The 14,171-nt window shown below is 40.2% G+C and overlaps 1 protein-coding gene across 2 annotated transcripts; it reads right to left on the bottom strand.

Moving 5' to 3' along the window:
* Positions 1-8,138: 8,138 nt before the first annotated feature.
* On the bottom strand, positions 8,139-13,949 carry LOC134874830 (zinc finger protein 239-like). 2 transcript variants are annotated; one of them, XM_063899045.1, is made up of 3 exons: positions 13,638-13,949; positions 10,426-10,744; positions 8,139-9,576 (listed from the first exon to the last, which is right to left on the bottom strand). In XM_063899045.1, the coding sequence occupies exons 2-3, from the start codon at positions 10,717-10,719 to the stop codon at positions 8,791-8,793; spliced, it is 1,080 nt and encodes a 359-aa protein (XP_063755115.1). In that variant the 5' UTR covers positions 10,720-10,744; positions 13,638-13,949; the 3' UTR covers positions 8,139-8,790. The 2 variants fall into 2 exon arrangements, with proteins under 2 accessions (XP_063755115.1, XP_063755117.1); XM_063899047.1 differs by having other exon boundaries at positions 10,426-10,741.
* Between the last annotated feature and the right edge of the window lie 222 nt (positions 13,950-14,171).

Below are 14,171 nucleotides of genomic sequence, written 5' to 3'. Positions count from 1 at the left end.
TTGTCCTTAAAGTCCTTACTTTAACCTAAACAATATCATTAGTGGTTGTAACATTATCATTCAAATAATTTGTCAAGAGAAAGTATTATTTGTCGTCTTTACATGCGGCTCTTGTGGGGACACACTCTTTTGGCAAAATTGCTTCTATGTATAAATTAGTAGAGAGAGAGAGAACGGATCTTGCATATCATTTGGATATATTGAGCAAAGGCTGATAAAGAACGTTAATATAACAGCATGGTTCGTTGTGTTTCATATGAAATATGAAATATAACAGTAAAAATTAACCGTTGAAATATAAATTAAACTACACGTAGAAAGCATGGTCTGCCCGTCAGCGCTACAAACCTCAGAAGCTCCAGTAAGGATTCTTAATGTGTGTGTAAACAAACAGCGAGGACACACATTGAGCATTGAGTTATAGTTTCTAAAATTCATATCTGAATATAACAACCCAATAAATACTACACTGGATACAGCGACAAATATGCTCGTCGGCAAAAATCCCTCCGCACATTACGCCCTGATCATGAAATGAAAGCTGAATTGATCATTTTCAGAGCTCATAATGATTATATATTATAGGTTTATATATGTTGATACAAAGCTAGACTACTGCCTGACTCACTGCTGCTGTTTTATTTCGAGTCTGAGAAAGGAACAGGCGTTGTCGGGGATAATAAAGCTCCGTGTTTTGATATGATGGCGTGGATACGGATACAGATACGGAGGCCAGTACACCCAGCTCTCCCAGTTTTGTAAGGCCTGTGCCTACTGCCCCTCATAGAAACACCTTTTGGAAGGATAGGTATGGATGAAGTTGGGCCTTTAGAGACCATTTGAACTGTTGTATGGACGCCAGGTGAGGGGCCCCCTGGATTTGCTAAAAGACGACTAGGAGAATCCGAAGCCTGCTGGTGAGAACATTGTGTCATACGTGGTAAAGATGAGGGAGTGTTTGGAGAAAATGGCAGCCCTAGCCAAGGAGTCTCTGACCAATGCTCAAAAGACTCAGAAAACCTGGTATGACCAGAAAGCCAGGGAAAGAGTGTTTCAACCCGGCCAGAAATGCTGTTGTTGCTACCGTCCAGCGAGAGCAAGCTGCGGTTGGTGCCGGCCCTGAAGAAGCAGATAATGCTGATGTTAGGGCTGGGGATCATCAAGGTAATTCAAGGAAATGTAACAAAGCTAACTTCATTACTATGGACTGACAGATTTAGGGCATTGTAGTATAGCACATGTTTTTGCACTTTAAAAAACAATTTCCCTTTGACCAGAAATAATGTCACTTTAGCAGAGAACAGTTCGTACTTTATTAGTGCGATTTGCACAGTACATTTTTGACATGGCATATTTGCACAGTTTTACATAGTTTGTACTATTTATTGATGTAGTAGTTATTAAAGAATTCAACCGTATTATTGGAGTGTCATCGGAAGAGGCTGTTCAGGTACCGGCTACGTGCTGGAAAAGAGAGGAGAGTTACCAGGAGCTCTGGCAGTATTAATGATTGCGTCAGAATGACAGCGGTTGAGTTTAGAACATTGTTTGCAATAATATGTGCGCCTTTATATTTACATATATATATATTTTATGAAGTTATGTTGCGTTGATTGTATAAGTGTACACTTGGCAAAGTTAACAACCATCACTAACCTCTACTGTCTCGTCCCGTGTCCGGTTCAGGGTGTTCGGACAATAGGTCCTCAGGTGGAACACACTGACAGAAGAAGCTTCTGGGAGGGACCAAGTAGTTATATAGAAACATATAACAATAGAACATGGTGTCAGAAGTAAAGACGAGACATTAACAAGTAATGTTAGTGTTCGGTGGACCGAAAAGTACGTCTGGTTTAGTGTCGTATATTTTTCCCGTTGAACGCCGAGGAAGAGGCTAAAGCTAGCTAGAGTGCCACGACGAACCAGTTTCAAGTCGCACCGCCGGAAAAGTTCACTTTCAAGGCAGATGACTGGGCTCAATGCCGGGGTGGCAATGGTATTATCCGGGACCTTTCCCGGCCCAAACCATCGACCTGGCCTGATTGGCCCATGGGGAAAATAGTTGTAACTAATTTTTGTCACTTATCTTATTCTTGCATTAATATCAAGTCAACTGTAGTCTGCATAAATTCACCATTGCAGCGCAGCCGCCTGCTGCATCACAGCAGATTAAATAGGTTCTACCATGTAAGGGAATTCTCTCCTCCCAAATGTTTCAGATGGTTTGGCCCACGGCTCGTCTTTTAAATAACAACGGCGCGAAACAGAGCGCGTCAGTGATGGAGGGTAGAAAGAGGCCAGGTGGAACGGAGAGGGCTAAGCTTAAAAAAAGACAGGAGGTGGCAGCCAAATGTGCCAAATTGACAGATATGTTCTCAAGACAAGCTGGTAGGTTACTGAGAGATATGGATAATAGGCCTGGTTGTGAATTTGATCAAATAGGCTATAACGTGGCGAACGTTTGCAATGTCAACTCAACTGTCAACTGAGCAGCTGATGTGTTTGTGAGTTGGGCCAACAAGAAACTGGAAGAGGCAGACAGTGAACTTGTTGTGGAGAGTTCTCTCCCAGAAAAACGACTCAGAAAAAAGAAAAGAATGCCAGGAGAGCTCCAGGAAGATGACCCACCAGTCTCACCTTATACTGCATTTGAGGTCAAGGTCCATAATGTTATTCTGGACACAGTTGCTGGCAGTATCAACAGGAGGTTTGCAGCCAATGCAACACTTGCCTCAGATTTTGCTTGCCTTGACCCAAACAACTTTGCTGAGTTGAGGGAAAATGGAATCCCCAGTACAGCACTGCAAGAGTTAAGCAAGTGTGTATTGAGGTTTGATGACAGAGCGACTGTCAGCAGGTTGCATGACGAGCTGTATAGCCTGGCATCCCAGTGGGAGAGACTGAAAAAGTCTCCTCTGGAGGATTATGTGGTCAGGACAGGAAGAGAGGTCACACAGACTGATGAGGAGGGTAGTGGAATTTCATACATGGAGCCAGAATTTGAGCTGGAGAGCAGGACATGCTCTTCTTGCAAAAACTGTGCTATCTGCGTTTACTTCATCCTCACACAATATAACCTCCTCACAGATGCTTACCATGTAATCGGGTTGGCTTATAAGTTTCTCTTGACTCTTTCAACCACCCAGGTTGCATGCGAGCGGAGCTTCTCTGCCTTAAAATGTGCGAAAACCAGGCTACGAAGCTCAATGTCGCAGGAACTCCTTGATGCATTTATGCTCATGTGTGTTGAAAAGGACATTTTGATGTCCATTGACAATGACACTGTCATTAACGAATTCGCAAAGACAAGCACTTTGCTGAGGAAACTTTTGCTGTTTTAATCTTAAATACAGTATGTGCAGTTTGATTTTTGAAATAACTTTGATTTGTGAAATAACTTTTCTTCTTTATCATTATCTTTATTTTATTTGAATTTGAATTATATATTGTTAAAGTGACGCAAAGTATTATATACCTTTGTTTAAAACAAATAAAAAGCATTGAGAGAGAATTGTTTTTTGTTTGTTTTATCTTTTCATGGACTCAAATTCCTCCTCCATATCAGAGTGGCCTGAATTTGAATTAAATTCCCGGACTGAGAAAATGGCCCACCCCGGCCCTGACTGGGCTAATTGGAAAAAACGATTTAAAAGATTCTGCATCGCGTCTGGATTAGAGACACAACCGGTTGAGAATCAGAATCAGAAGTACTTATCCCAAATTGGGAAACATTTTCGTTTCAGCAGTGATAATCAGGTGAATGCAGAGGACATACTGACTTCTCTGCACTTAAACCCCGGAGAAGTGAGTGAGTACAAGACAGTTACTGGAATACTGGAAGGACACTTTGTGGTGTTAATACAATCTAAAGATGCAATGTCTTGAATTATATAAGGACCAAGTGTTATTCAGAAAGTTTCTAAGAAGAGGCCTCAAAATGTTTTCACCATGTGTGCAATATCTCAACATCTTTGACATTGTATATCCTGGGAGTAAGGCCGGTGCCTTAAAAGGTCAAGAGACAGTAACCTACACATCTGTAACATGTTAACTGGGCAGGCTAACCTATGAAGATTGGAATGTATATGTGTGCGTTCAAGGCGGGAAGTTTCTGTATATAACCTGTACGAATCCTGGTATCATTTGGGAGACTCTGCGCGTTTGACTGCTTGGGAGCAACGTGGTGTTTCACATTATTATGCTTGTTACTTAAAAATATAAGATTTAACCTCAACTATTTCTGTGTCCGTGTCTTAATGTCTTTCTGTTGTCCTAATGTTGTGAGTTTTTAAGGTGTCGGATCCACGACAGTGGCTCGTAGAAACATCATTTTCGAGAGGGCAAACTTTAATCAGAGACAGCAGGAGCTGGGCGAGTCGGCTGACAGCTTCCATACAGCACTTCATTGCCTGGCGGAGCACTATGGATATGGCGCTCTTCATGAAGAAATGGTGAGGGACAGGTTTGTGGTCGGTCCGAAAGATAAACGACTGTCGGAACAATTACAAATGGATCCTGAACTGACCCCGGAGAAAGTCAAATTTAATTGTAAGGAATACATTTTCAAAGTCCAATCTGACATCAAAATGACAGACCAGGTGTCACAGGCAGGGCCGGGGTGGGCCATTTTCTCAGTCCGGGAATTTAATTCAAATTCAGGCCACTCTGATATGGAGGAGGAATTTGAGTCCATGAAAAGATAAAACAAACAAAAAACAATTCTCTCTCAATGCTTTTTATTTGTTTTAAACAAAGGTATATAATACTTTGCGTCACTTTAACAATATATAATTCAAATTCAAATAAAATAAAGATAATGATAAAGAAGAAAAGTTATTTCACAAATCAAAGTTATTTCAAAAATCAAACTGCACATACTGTATTTAAGATTAAAACAGCAAAAGTTTCCTCAGCAAAGTGCTTGTCTTTGCGAATTCGTTAATGACAGTGTCATTGTCAATGGACATCAAAATGTCCTTTTCAACACACATGAGCATAAATGCATCAAGGAGTTCCTGCGACATTGAGCTTCGTAGCCTGGTTTTCGCACATTTTAAGGCAGAGAAGCTCCGCTCGCATGCAACCTGGGTGGTTGAAAGAGTCAAGAGAAACTTATAAGCCAACCCGATTACATGGTAAGCATCTGTGAGGAGGTTATATTGTGTGAGGATGAAGTAAACGCAGATAGCACAGTTTTTGCAAGAAGAGCATGTCCTGCTCTCCAGCTCAAATTCTGGCTCCATGTATGAAATTCCACTACCCTCCTCATCAGTCTGTGTGACCTCTCTTCCTGTCCTGACCACATAATCCTCCAGAGGAGACTTTTTCAGTCTCTCCCACTGGGATGCCAGGCTATACAGCTCGTCATGCAACCTGCTGACAGTCGCTCTGTCATCAAACCTCAATACACACTTGCTTAACTCTTGCAGTGCTGTACTGGGGATTCCATTTTCCCTCAACTCAGCAAAGTTGTTTGGGTCAAGGCAAGCAAAATCTGAGGCAAGTGTTGCATTGGCTGCAAACCTCCTGTTGATACTGCCAGCAACTGTGTCCAGAATAACATTATGGACCTTGACCTCAAATGCAGTATAAGGTGAGACTGGTGGGTCATCTTCCTGGAGCTCTCCTGGCATTCTTTTCTTTTTTCTGAGTCGTTTTTCTGGGAGAGAACTCTCCACAACAAGTTCACTGTCTGCCTCTTCCAGTTTCTTGTTGGCCCAACTCACAAACACATCAGCTGCTCAGTTGACAGTTGAGTTGACATTGCAAACGTTCGCCACGTTATAGCCTATTTGATCAAATTCACAACCAGGCCTATTATCCATATCTCTCAGTAACCTACCAGCTTGTCTTGAGAACATATCTGTCAATTTGGCACATTTGGCTGCCACCTCCTGTCTTTTTTTAAGCTTAGCCCTCTCCGTTCCACCTGGCCTCTTTCTACCCTCCATCACTGACGCGCTCTGTTTCGCGCCGTTGTTATTTAAAAGACGAGCCGTGGGCCAAACCATCTGAAACATTTGGGAGGAGAGAATTCCCTTACATGGTAGAACCTATTTAATCTGCTGTGATGCAGCAGGCGGCTGCGCTGCAATGGTGAATTTATGCAGACTACAGTTGACTTGATATTAATGCAAGAATAAGATAAGTGACAAAAATTAGTTACAACTATTTTCCCCATGGGCCAATCAGGCCAGGTCGATGGTTTGGGCCGGGAAAGGTCCCGGATAATACCATTGCCACCCCGGCATTGGTCACAGGTCATTCAGGACATTCTGATGTGGAATTTCAAAAATAAAAGCCCTTCAAAATGTATTGTTAAAGCAATATTCTTACTTTTCAGATTAAGAGGAAACGGTGTGTTGCCAGGGACTGATTTCCCTTCAGAGGGATAGAAGACCACCTCGGAGTGTCACTCAGACAATATCAGGAAATTCTGGTGTTGAATTTCAAAATAAAAGCCCTTCAAAATGTGTTGATAAAGCAATATTTTTTGTTCATTTTCAGATTAGGATTAATAGGAAACGGTGTGTTGCCAGGAACTAATTTCACATCAGAGTGATAGAAGACCACCTCAGAGTGTCAATCATGAATTTCAGGCCATTCTGATGTGGGCTTTCAAACTTAAAGCCCTTCAAAATATCTTGTTAAAGCAATATCTTTGCTCATTTTCAGATAAGAAGTTAAGTTTAAGTTTGATTTATTATTATTATATTTGCATTTTTATTTGCATTCACCAGCTTTATTTTTGAAATATTTTCCTCAGCGCTCCTACCGTAATGTATAGGGTTTACGCGCACTGCAAAACAACGTCGGGGCTGGCTTCACTAAGTTTTCCGAAGACGGGGCTGGCTGGACCGCACTGTAATGCGTTCACCTTGCTGCTGCTGCGTTCACGTTGGCGATACTCGCCTGCTTTCTTCACTTCGCTGATGCCCTACACTCAGTAGTCCATGCAATTTCAGGTTACCTGCCAGTGCTGTCCGTATCTCCGACTCTGAAATCGAATCACCATCTACGGGGGAAGAAGCCTGCCTCATCCCTGGAACATAGGCTTGCACAGAGCATGGCTCTGACGCCGCTGGAACGAGCCACAGCTACCGCACCACACTCATCACTTCGAACAACTGGTCGGGTATCCCATCCTTCTTTACAAGGATCTTTTAATTTCATCCTCGCCAGATAAAGTCCCGAGTTGTAGGCCAGCACCTATGGCAAGCCCTTTTAACATTTAATAGCTAGACTGGATATGTGTTGCAGATATCTGTAATTCAGTTTTGCCTAGTCAAATTAACATTTCAGATATCCGCAACTACATTCTTCCTTTCCATAATTGTAATTTCAGATATCCACAAAGACATTCCTCCTAGGACAAATTACGTCACTTTTGCCATTCATGTGGGGTTTCTCATTAGAGATATCTACAACTCAAGTTTCAGATAGCCACAATGTGAATTACAGATATCTGCAACTGAATTGTAGATGTATATTGTCTTACTTGTAAGACAACTCATCTATAATATCTAAGAATCTTTTTCCCATTTGCCCATAAATATTCTACAGATGTTTTTTCTCTACATGATTAAATCTACATATCATTTGTTTTGTTTTACTCGCAACATTTTTTTAATGGAATTAAATGGTTGTAGAAAAAATGTATTAGAAGGTCAAACATAACGTTTTTATTTTAATTGAGCATTTTGATCTACATTATAATTAAAGGGAAATATTAAACTTTTTACTCCACTCATTTTAATTAAACATGAATTATAACTAAGTATAATAAAATATTCATCATAAATTAAACAGCCTAGCCATTTATAACATTCATATTAATGTTATAATTTATATCTGTATATTATTGATTTTTTCATTTTTATTTTTTTTAACAAACACTTGCATATTTTTTTTTTTCTTTATGCTATTTGTTCCTGTATTTTTCTTTATTTTCACCCCACAGAATAATCCTGCAGGTACTTTAAATATCAGAAATATATGTCAGAATTAAAAAAAATTAAATAAGCTAAAAATATTAAACAAAATTAAATTAAAACAATAACAGTAATATAATATGTTAAATCACATGATAAACTGATTCCTGAAACACACACAAAAAATTGCATAGACACATATTTAGATTTAGTAAGGTTTATTCAGAAACATTATTCAGTCACCGCTGAAAAAAACATAAACAGGGGTTACAGAAAATGAAAAATACATAATGTCAGATATTATCCCAATTACAAAAGCTTGTTCAGATCAAGAACACTAATGTAGATTTTTCAAAACTAAATATTGCGAGTAAAAAAAAAAGGAAATTTTAATGAAACAAAACAGTTTTGGAATAAATTGAGATAAATCATGTGAACAAGACGGTCGGCTCTAAAGCCAGAAAAAGTGATCTCACGTCGCCCACATCTGTATGGTCTTTCTTTGTCCACTGGTTCTTCTTTAAGACCAGAATAAACTGCTAACTCAACAGGAACCATCACAAACATTCCATTGGAAGTTTCCCGTCACAACATTTTATTAACCAAAGAGATTATTAGAGAAACTACTCGGCAGATTAATGAACAGTAAAACAACATTCCTTCAGTGCACCTTAATGAGGCTAGCAGTTTAACCCTGGACATGGAATATTATATAAACGGAATAACAGCAACTTTTAAACTGAATCATAACGAGGCTATAATAAAACCCTGGTTCAAACACAGCATAGTAGAACATTTCTTTATAGATCAGGAACCATTACAAACATCAGGAGAAACATCATCTCTGGCTCAAAGTTGATCAAGACGCTTCAGTGTGAGTGCGCATGTGGACTTTAAGGTTACCACCATGAGAAAAGGTTTTCCCACAATGATCACACCAGTATGGTTTCTCTCCAGTGTGAATGCGGTGATGTTTTTTGAGATCACTTGATTTAGTGAAAGCTTTCCCACAAAGTTTACACCAGTATGGTTTCTCTCCCGTGTGAATACGTTGATGTATTTTGAGATCACTTGATGAAGTGAAAGTTGCCCGACATTCTTCACAGCTGTATGGTTTCTCTCCTGTGTGAATACGCTGGTGGGTTCTCAGTGTATTACTTTGAGTGAAAGTTTTCCCACACTGTTCACAGCTGTATGGTTTCTCTCCGGTGTGAATACGAGAATGGACTTTGAGTTCACCTGATGTAGTGAAAGTTTTCCCACACTGTTCACAGTTGTATGGTTTCTCTCCAGTGTGAATACGCTGATGGGTTGTGAGATTACTTGATCTAGTGAACGTTTTCCCACACTGTTCACACCAGTATGGTTTCGCCCCAGTGTGAATACGTTGATGTTTTTTGAGCTCACCTGATGTATTGAACGTTTTTCCACACTGTTCACACCAGTATGGTTTCTCCCCAGTGTGAATACGTTGATGTTTTTTGAGTCGACTTGATGAAGTGAAAGTTGTCTCACACTCTTCACAGTTGTATGGTTTCTCTCCAGTGTGAATACGCAGGTGGCGCTTTAAAGTTCCAGATCTTGTGAACGATTTGTCACATTGGTCACAGCTGTGACATTTGAGTCCTGCTCTTCCTTTTGGTTTCTAAAACAAAGCACATAAATGCAGAGAGTCTTTGATATGACATAAATATTACCCTCAAATCAAACAGATGCATGCAAATACAAATATCTGTCCTTAAACACATTTTACTCTGTGAATAGTGCACCAGGTTAATGCAGATTGAAGCAGGTAGACAAGTTTTCTTTCTGTGTTTGTGGGGGCTGCATTTCCATTGTTGTTTATCTTGAGAGACGGTAATGTTGGCACACCCTAAAACTCACCACTGCACTAAAGAAATGGAATTTGATGCTAACGTCCTATCAACACGGACAAAAGGGGATATTTGAAAAAAAAACCTACTCCTCTGAAGCGACGTCTGATGGATTTGGTTTCTTTGCACGTCGGTCAATGACTAGTTTACATTTTGGTGAGAAAAATTCCAAAGGAACATCAGATTTGTGCTCTAAGGCTTACAGCTTAACTAACCTTCAATATGAACCACATATGTAAATATCATCGATGTCAGTATGAGTTTCACCCATCTGCGTATCTGTCCACTAGAGGACTGTAACCAGGTACACTTTCTGAAGTGCTATTTTGACATACTTGGCTTTCGTTTGAGTACTACCATATTCAGCTAACTTATACTTCTACTCCACTACTATTGATGTGACAGACCGTTCATTTTTACAAACCAATACGACAAATGATTTAAAACAGTACTTAAGTAACATTCAACACGCTATTTTGTAAAACTATATTAAAATCCTCCGTATTATTTAATATTGTATTTTATAAAGTCGGATATGTATTCCAATACAAGTATACAAATATACCCCAGTAAAAGGGATAACAGTGGTAGGAATATATTGTGATGAAGTGCTTACTCACCTGAATTACGGGGGTCTCTATGTTCTCCTCCATGCTGCTCTCGGTGCTCCTTCTCCCGCTGTCTCTCTGAGTTAGGGGGGTCTCTATGTTCTCCTCCATGCTGCTCTCAGTGCTCCTACTCCTGCTGTCTCTATGAGTCACGGGGGTCTCTATGTTCTCCTCCTTGAAGCACTCAGTGCTCCTCCTGCTATCTCTCTGAGTTACGGGGGTCTCTATGTTCTCCTCCTTGAAGCTCTCAGTGCTCCTTCTCCTGCTGTCTCTCTGAGTTACGGGGGTCTCTGTGTTCTCCTCCATGCTGCTCTCGGTGCTCCTTCTCCTGCTGGACATGCCATTACAGACTTGGTGAGATTTTGTGAAGCAGCTGTTACTGTGTAGGTTGAGCTGTACACATTAAGTTCCCTAGAGTTCAGCTGAGGCACAGACAACTGAGACCTGCACGTTAATAAATGAGTATCTGAATAATTATGGCATCTGAATAATTAGTTTTACATCAATAGATCCAGTGTGATGAATGTGGGAGAGGGCTCCAAGCCCAGAGTCTGGCAATGGACAGCACAAGGGATGAAGATGTCAAGAAAGGAAACAGGAAATGTCCCGTGTGAAAAAGCTTAAACATCAGCAGTACATAAAAGTATGAGCTGTAACAGCCCTTGTAAAAATCATAAACGACCTCCGCCGAGCAGCTGACTCAGGACTGCTCACCATCGTCATCTTCCTCGACCTCACAGCTGCCTTTGACACCATCTCCCATCCACTACTCATCAAACGCCTGGCTGACATTGGGATCACTGGTACTGCACTTTCATGGTTTTCATCCTAACTCACAGACAGAAAACAATAAGTTTGACTCCCCACCGGTCAAGCTGCTCGACTGTCTCACATGGTGTTCCTCAGGGGGCAGTACTTGGTCCACTCCTGTTCACTATTCACCTACTCCCCATTGGCACTATCCTCCGTCATCACAATGTCCATTTCCAGTGCTACACCGATGATACACAGGTTTACATTTCCAACACTGCTGCCCCCCCCCGCCCCCCAACCTCTCTGCCTCCAGGACATCAGAAGCTGGATGAGCAGGTAAGAGCCTTGGTGTCATCCTGGAAAGCTCCCTTTCATTTGCACCTCACATAAATAACATCACCCGGACTGCTTTCTTCCACATACGCAACATCTCCAGACTCCGCCCATCCCTGTCTCAATCCAGCACTGAAGTCCTGGTCCATACATTCATCAATAAACTTCAAATCATACAGAACTCTGCACCTGCTCCAAGTCCTCTGACCACATCACCCCCATCCTTATCCAACTGCACTGGCTCCCTGTTCATTTATCAACTTCAAAAACTTACCGCTCGCTTACAAAGCCCTACTTGACCTGGCCCCACCTGTTAGGGAATATTTGGCTTAGTTGTTTAACCTTTGACCTAGTTGATCATTTTCTCCTTCTTCTGTTTCTATTCCCATGGCATAGTTCTTTTACCTTTGGGTTGCTGTAATCTTCCCTTAAGGAGGAGCAGCTTGGGCGCTTTGCTGATATCAGTCTATGACCGACCACAAACTGACCTGAGATAGTTTATTGTTCAGGGACGTCTAGAAGCCCTTCTTATCTGGAACGTAGGTTCCATGACGTACATTCTTTTCCAATGTGCGTCAGCTTTAGGATCCATATTTGTTTAGTCTCGCTAATGAGGAATGTTGATTATACACTCTGAACTATTTAAAACCTTGTATTGTAGTAGAGATCTTCAGAATTGGTCGGGCAACCGCTCTGTCAACTCATGGCTGAAGCAAATGTCTTGTCAATTCTCTGGCTGTTTAACTTCCTAATAAACCTTCAGTGTTTGCCATCAAAGTTCCAGCTCTCCCCGTGTCTCTCTTAGTTTCCTCTCCATTGTTTCAGAAGTTTCCATCACAGAGACGACTAAACATTACTATTTTAATTCATTTCTGCTGATTGTAGGTGGGACTGTGCAACTGTCGTGAAAAAGATCTGTATACATTTCAATTTATGGTTAATTTAGTGAGTGTGCCTGGGCTCCTGATTCTGTCTCAGGGCCTCACTCTCTCTCCCCTATCCCCCCTGCTCCTCTGTGCAGCAGCAGTAAAGACACGTTTTAGCTCTGAACATGTTTCAAAGTTTATATTTTTTACCCGAGTTAACATTGTTTATGTACACATATTTTACTTCTCACTCCTCTTCAACTGTATTTTTGTTTTACTGTCCTTTAGTTTGCATTGGAACGATTTTATACCTGTTATTATTTATTCTGTATTTTTTGTTTGTTTTAGGAATCCGTTTAAGTTTAGTTGTTAAACGTGTATTTAACAAAGAATATATATTTATTTTTATTTAACATTATATTAATATTGTTTAATTTAAATGTATTTTGCTGTTAAATTCTGACACAGACTTCTGATATTTAAAGTACCGGCAGTTAATTAGTCTGGGGTGACTAATAATAAAGAAAATACAGTAAAAAAATAGCATAAAGATAAACCAGAAAATAGAAAAGAAGAAGAAAATATAAATAATATACAGATATAAAAGAAAACATTAATATGATGGTATAAAATGCTAGGCTGATTAATTTATGATAATAAATCAGTTATTTAGATTATTATATTTAGTATACATGTTGTTTAATTAAATTGAGAGGAGTAAAAATGTAATGTTTCCCTCTGAGATACATCAAAATACTCAGATAAAATAGTTAGTTGTATTTTACCTTCTAAAACATCATCCACATTTTAAACAAAAATAATTCAATTTTAAATGTTTGTGAATATAATATGTAACTTTATGTTGTGAACAAGACAAAAGGTGCCTTGGAAATAATTGTTCTTATAAATGGTGACCAAGCCGTTTGAGAGCCACTGAGATAACTTAGACTAAAGTGAACCATCCAAACTAGGGCCCAATCAATTTAATCGGCCAATTATAGCCTATTTCAAAATAATCGTTATCGTCAAAAAGTTGGCCAATATACGCCTATGTTAACACATTTATTTTTCCTAATAAAGGGCAGTGAGGGTGTCTTGGTTTCACTTAGAAATTATGTTATTATTGTGTTTATTGTGACTAAAACGTTGCTTTCGCCCACCAGTCCTCTGCTTCGCAGATTACTCCTATAGTACAGCAGTAAAAGTACAGCCTTGTGTTGAAGTATCAGCAGTAAAAGTACTCAGTATTATAGTAAAAGAACTCAGTATTACCCGTTGTTTTTCCTCCGTGTTGTTCTTCAGTTTATTGATGTTTACGGACTAGCATTAGCCACGTAGCATCAACCAGCTCACAGCAGACAAAGACCCGGATGAAGGAGCGGCTGCAGAGAGACTGAGGTCGAATTGTCCAAAAATCCTCTCCTATCGTCTCTTCCTGGACCTGTGAGGAACACCTCGGGGTTATATTTCTAATATATCACTGCAATATATTGATGAGAGACGATAAAGGACTCATCAGGACAAGAGACTCAGACTCCTGGATGTTTTAGAAGAACTGGATACTGCCTGAGAGAATGGGCGGAGAGCTGAAGTACCCGGATGTGGGCCCACAGAGCATGCGCAGTTGAGGTTTCCCTTAAGCCCCGCCCCCTCTCCCGCTCTCTGTCAGTCACATGAATGGAGAGAGAGAATAAATCTGGATTCAGCTTTAAAAGCATTTTACAACTTTTAGACCCTATTGATTCAAAGAAAAGCTATACACGTGTTCATACTGGGTAGTTTATTTAGTTTAAAGAAAATATCCGC

This window comes from Eleginops maclovinus, chromosome 13, assembly GCF_036324505.1.
Source record: "Eleginops maclovinus isolate JMC-PN-2008 ecotype Puerto Natales chromosome 13, JC_Emac_rtc_rv5, whole genome shotgun sequence".
Lineage (NCBI taxonomy): Eukaryota > Metazoa > Chordata > Actinopteri > Perciformes > Eleginopidae > Eleginops > Eleginops maclovinus.
The sequence above is the reverse complement of the archived record's forward strand: the minus strand, read 5'-3'. Positions and strand labels throughout refer to the sequence as shown.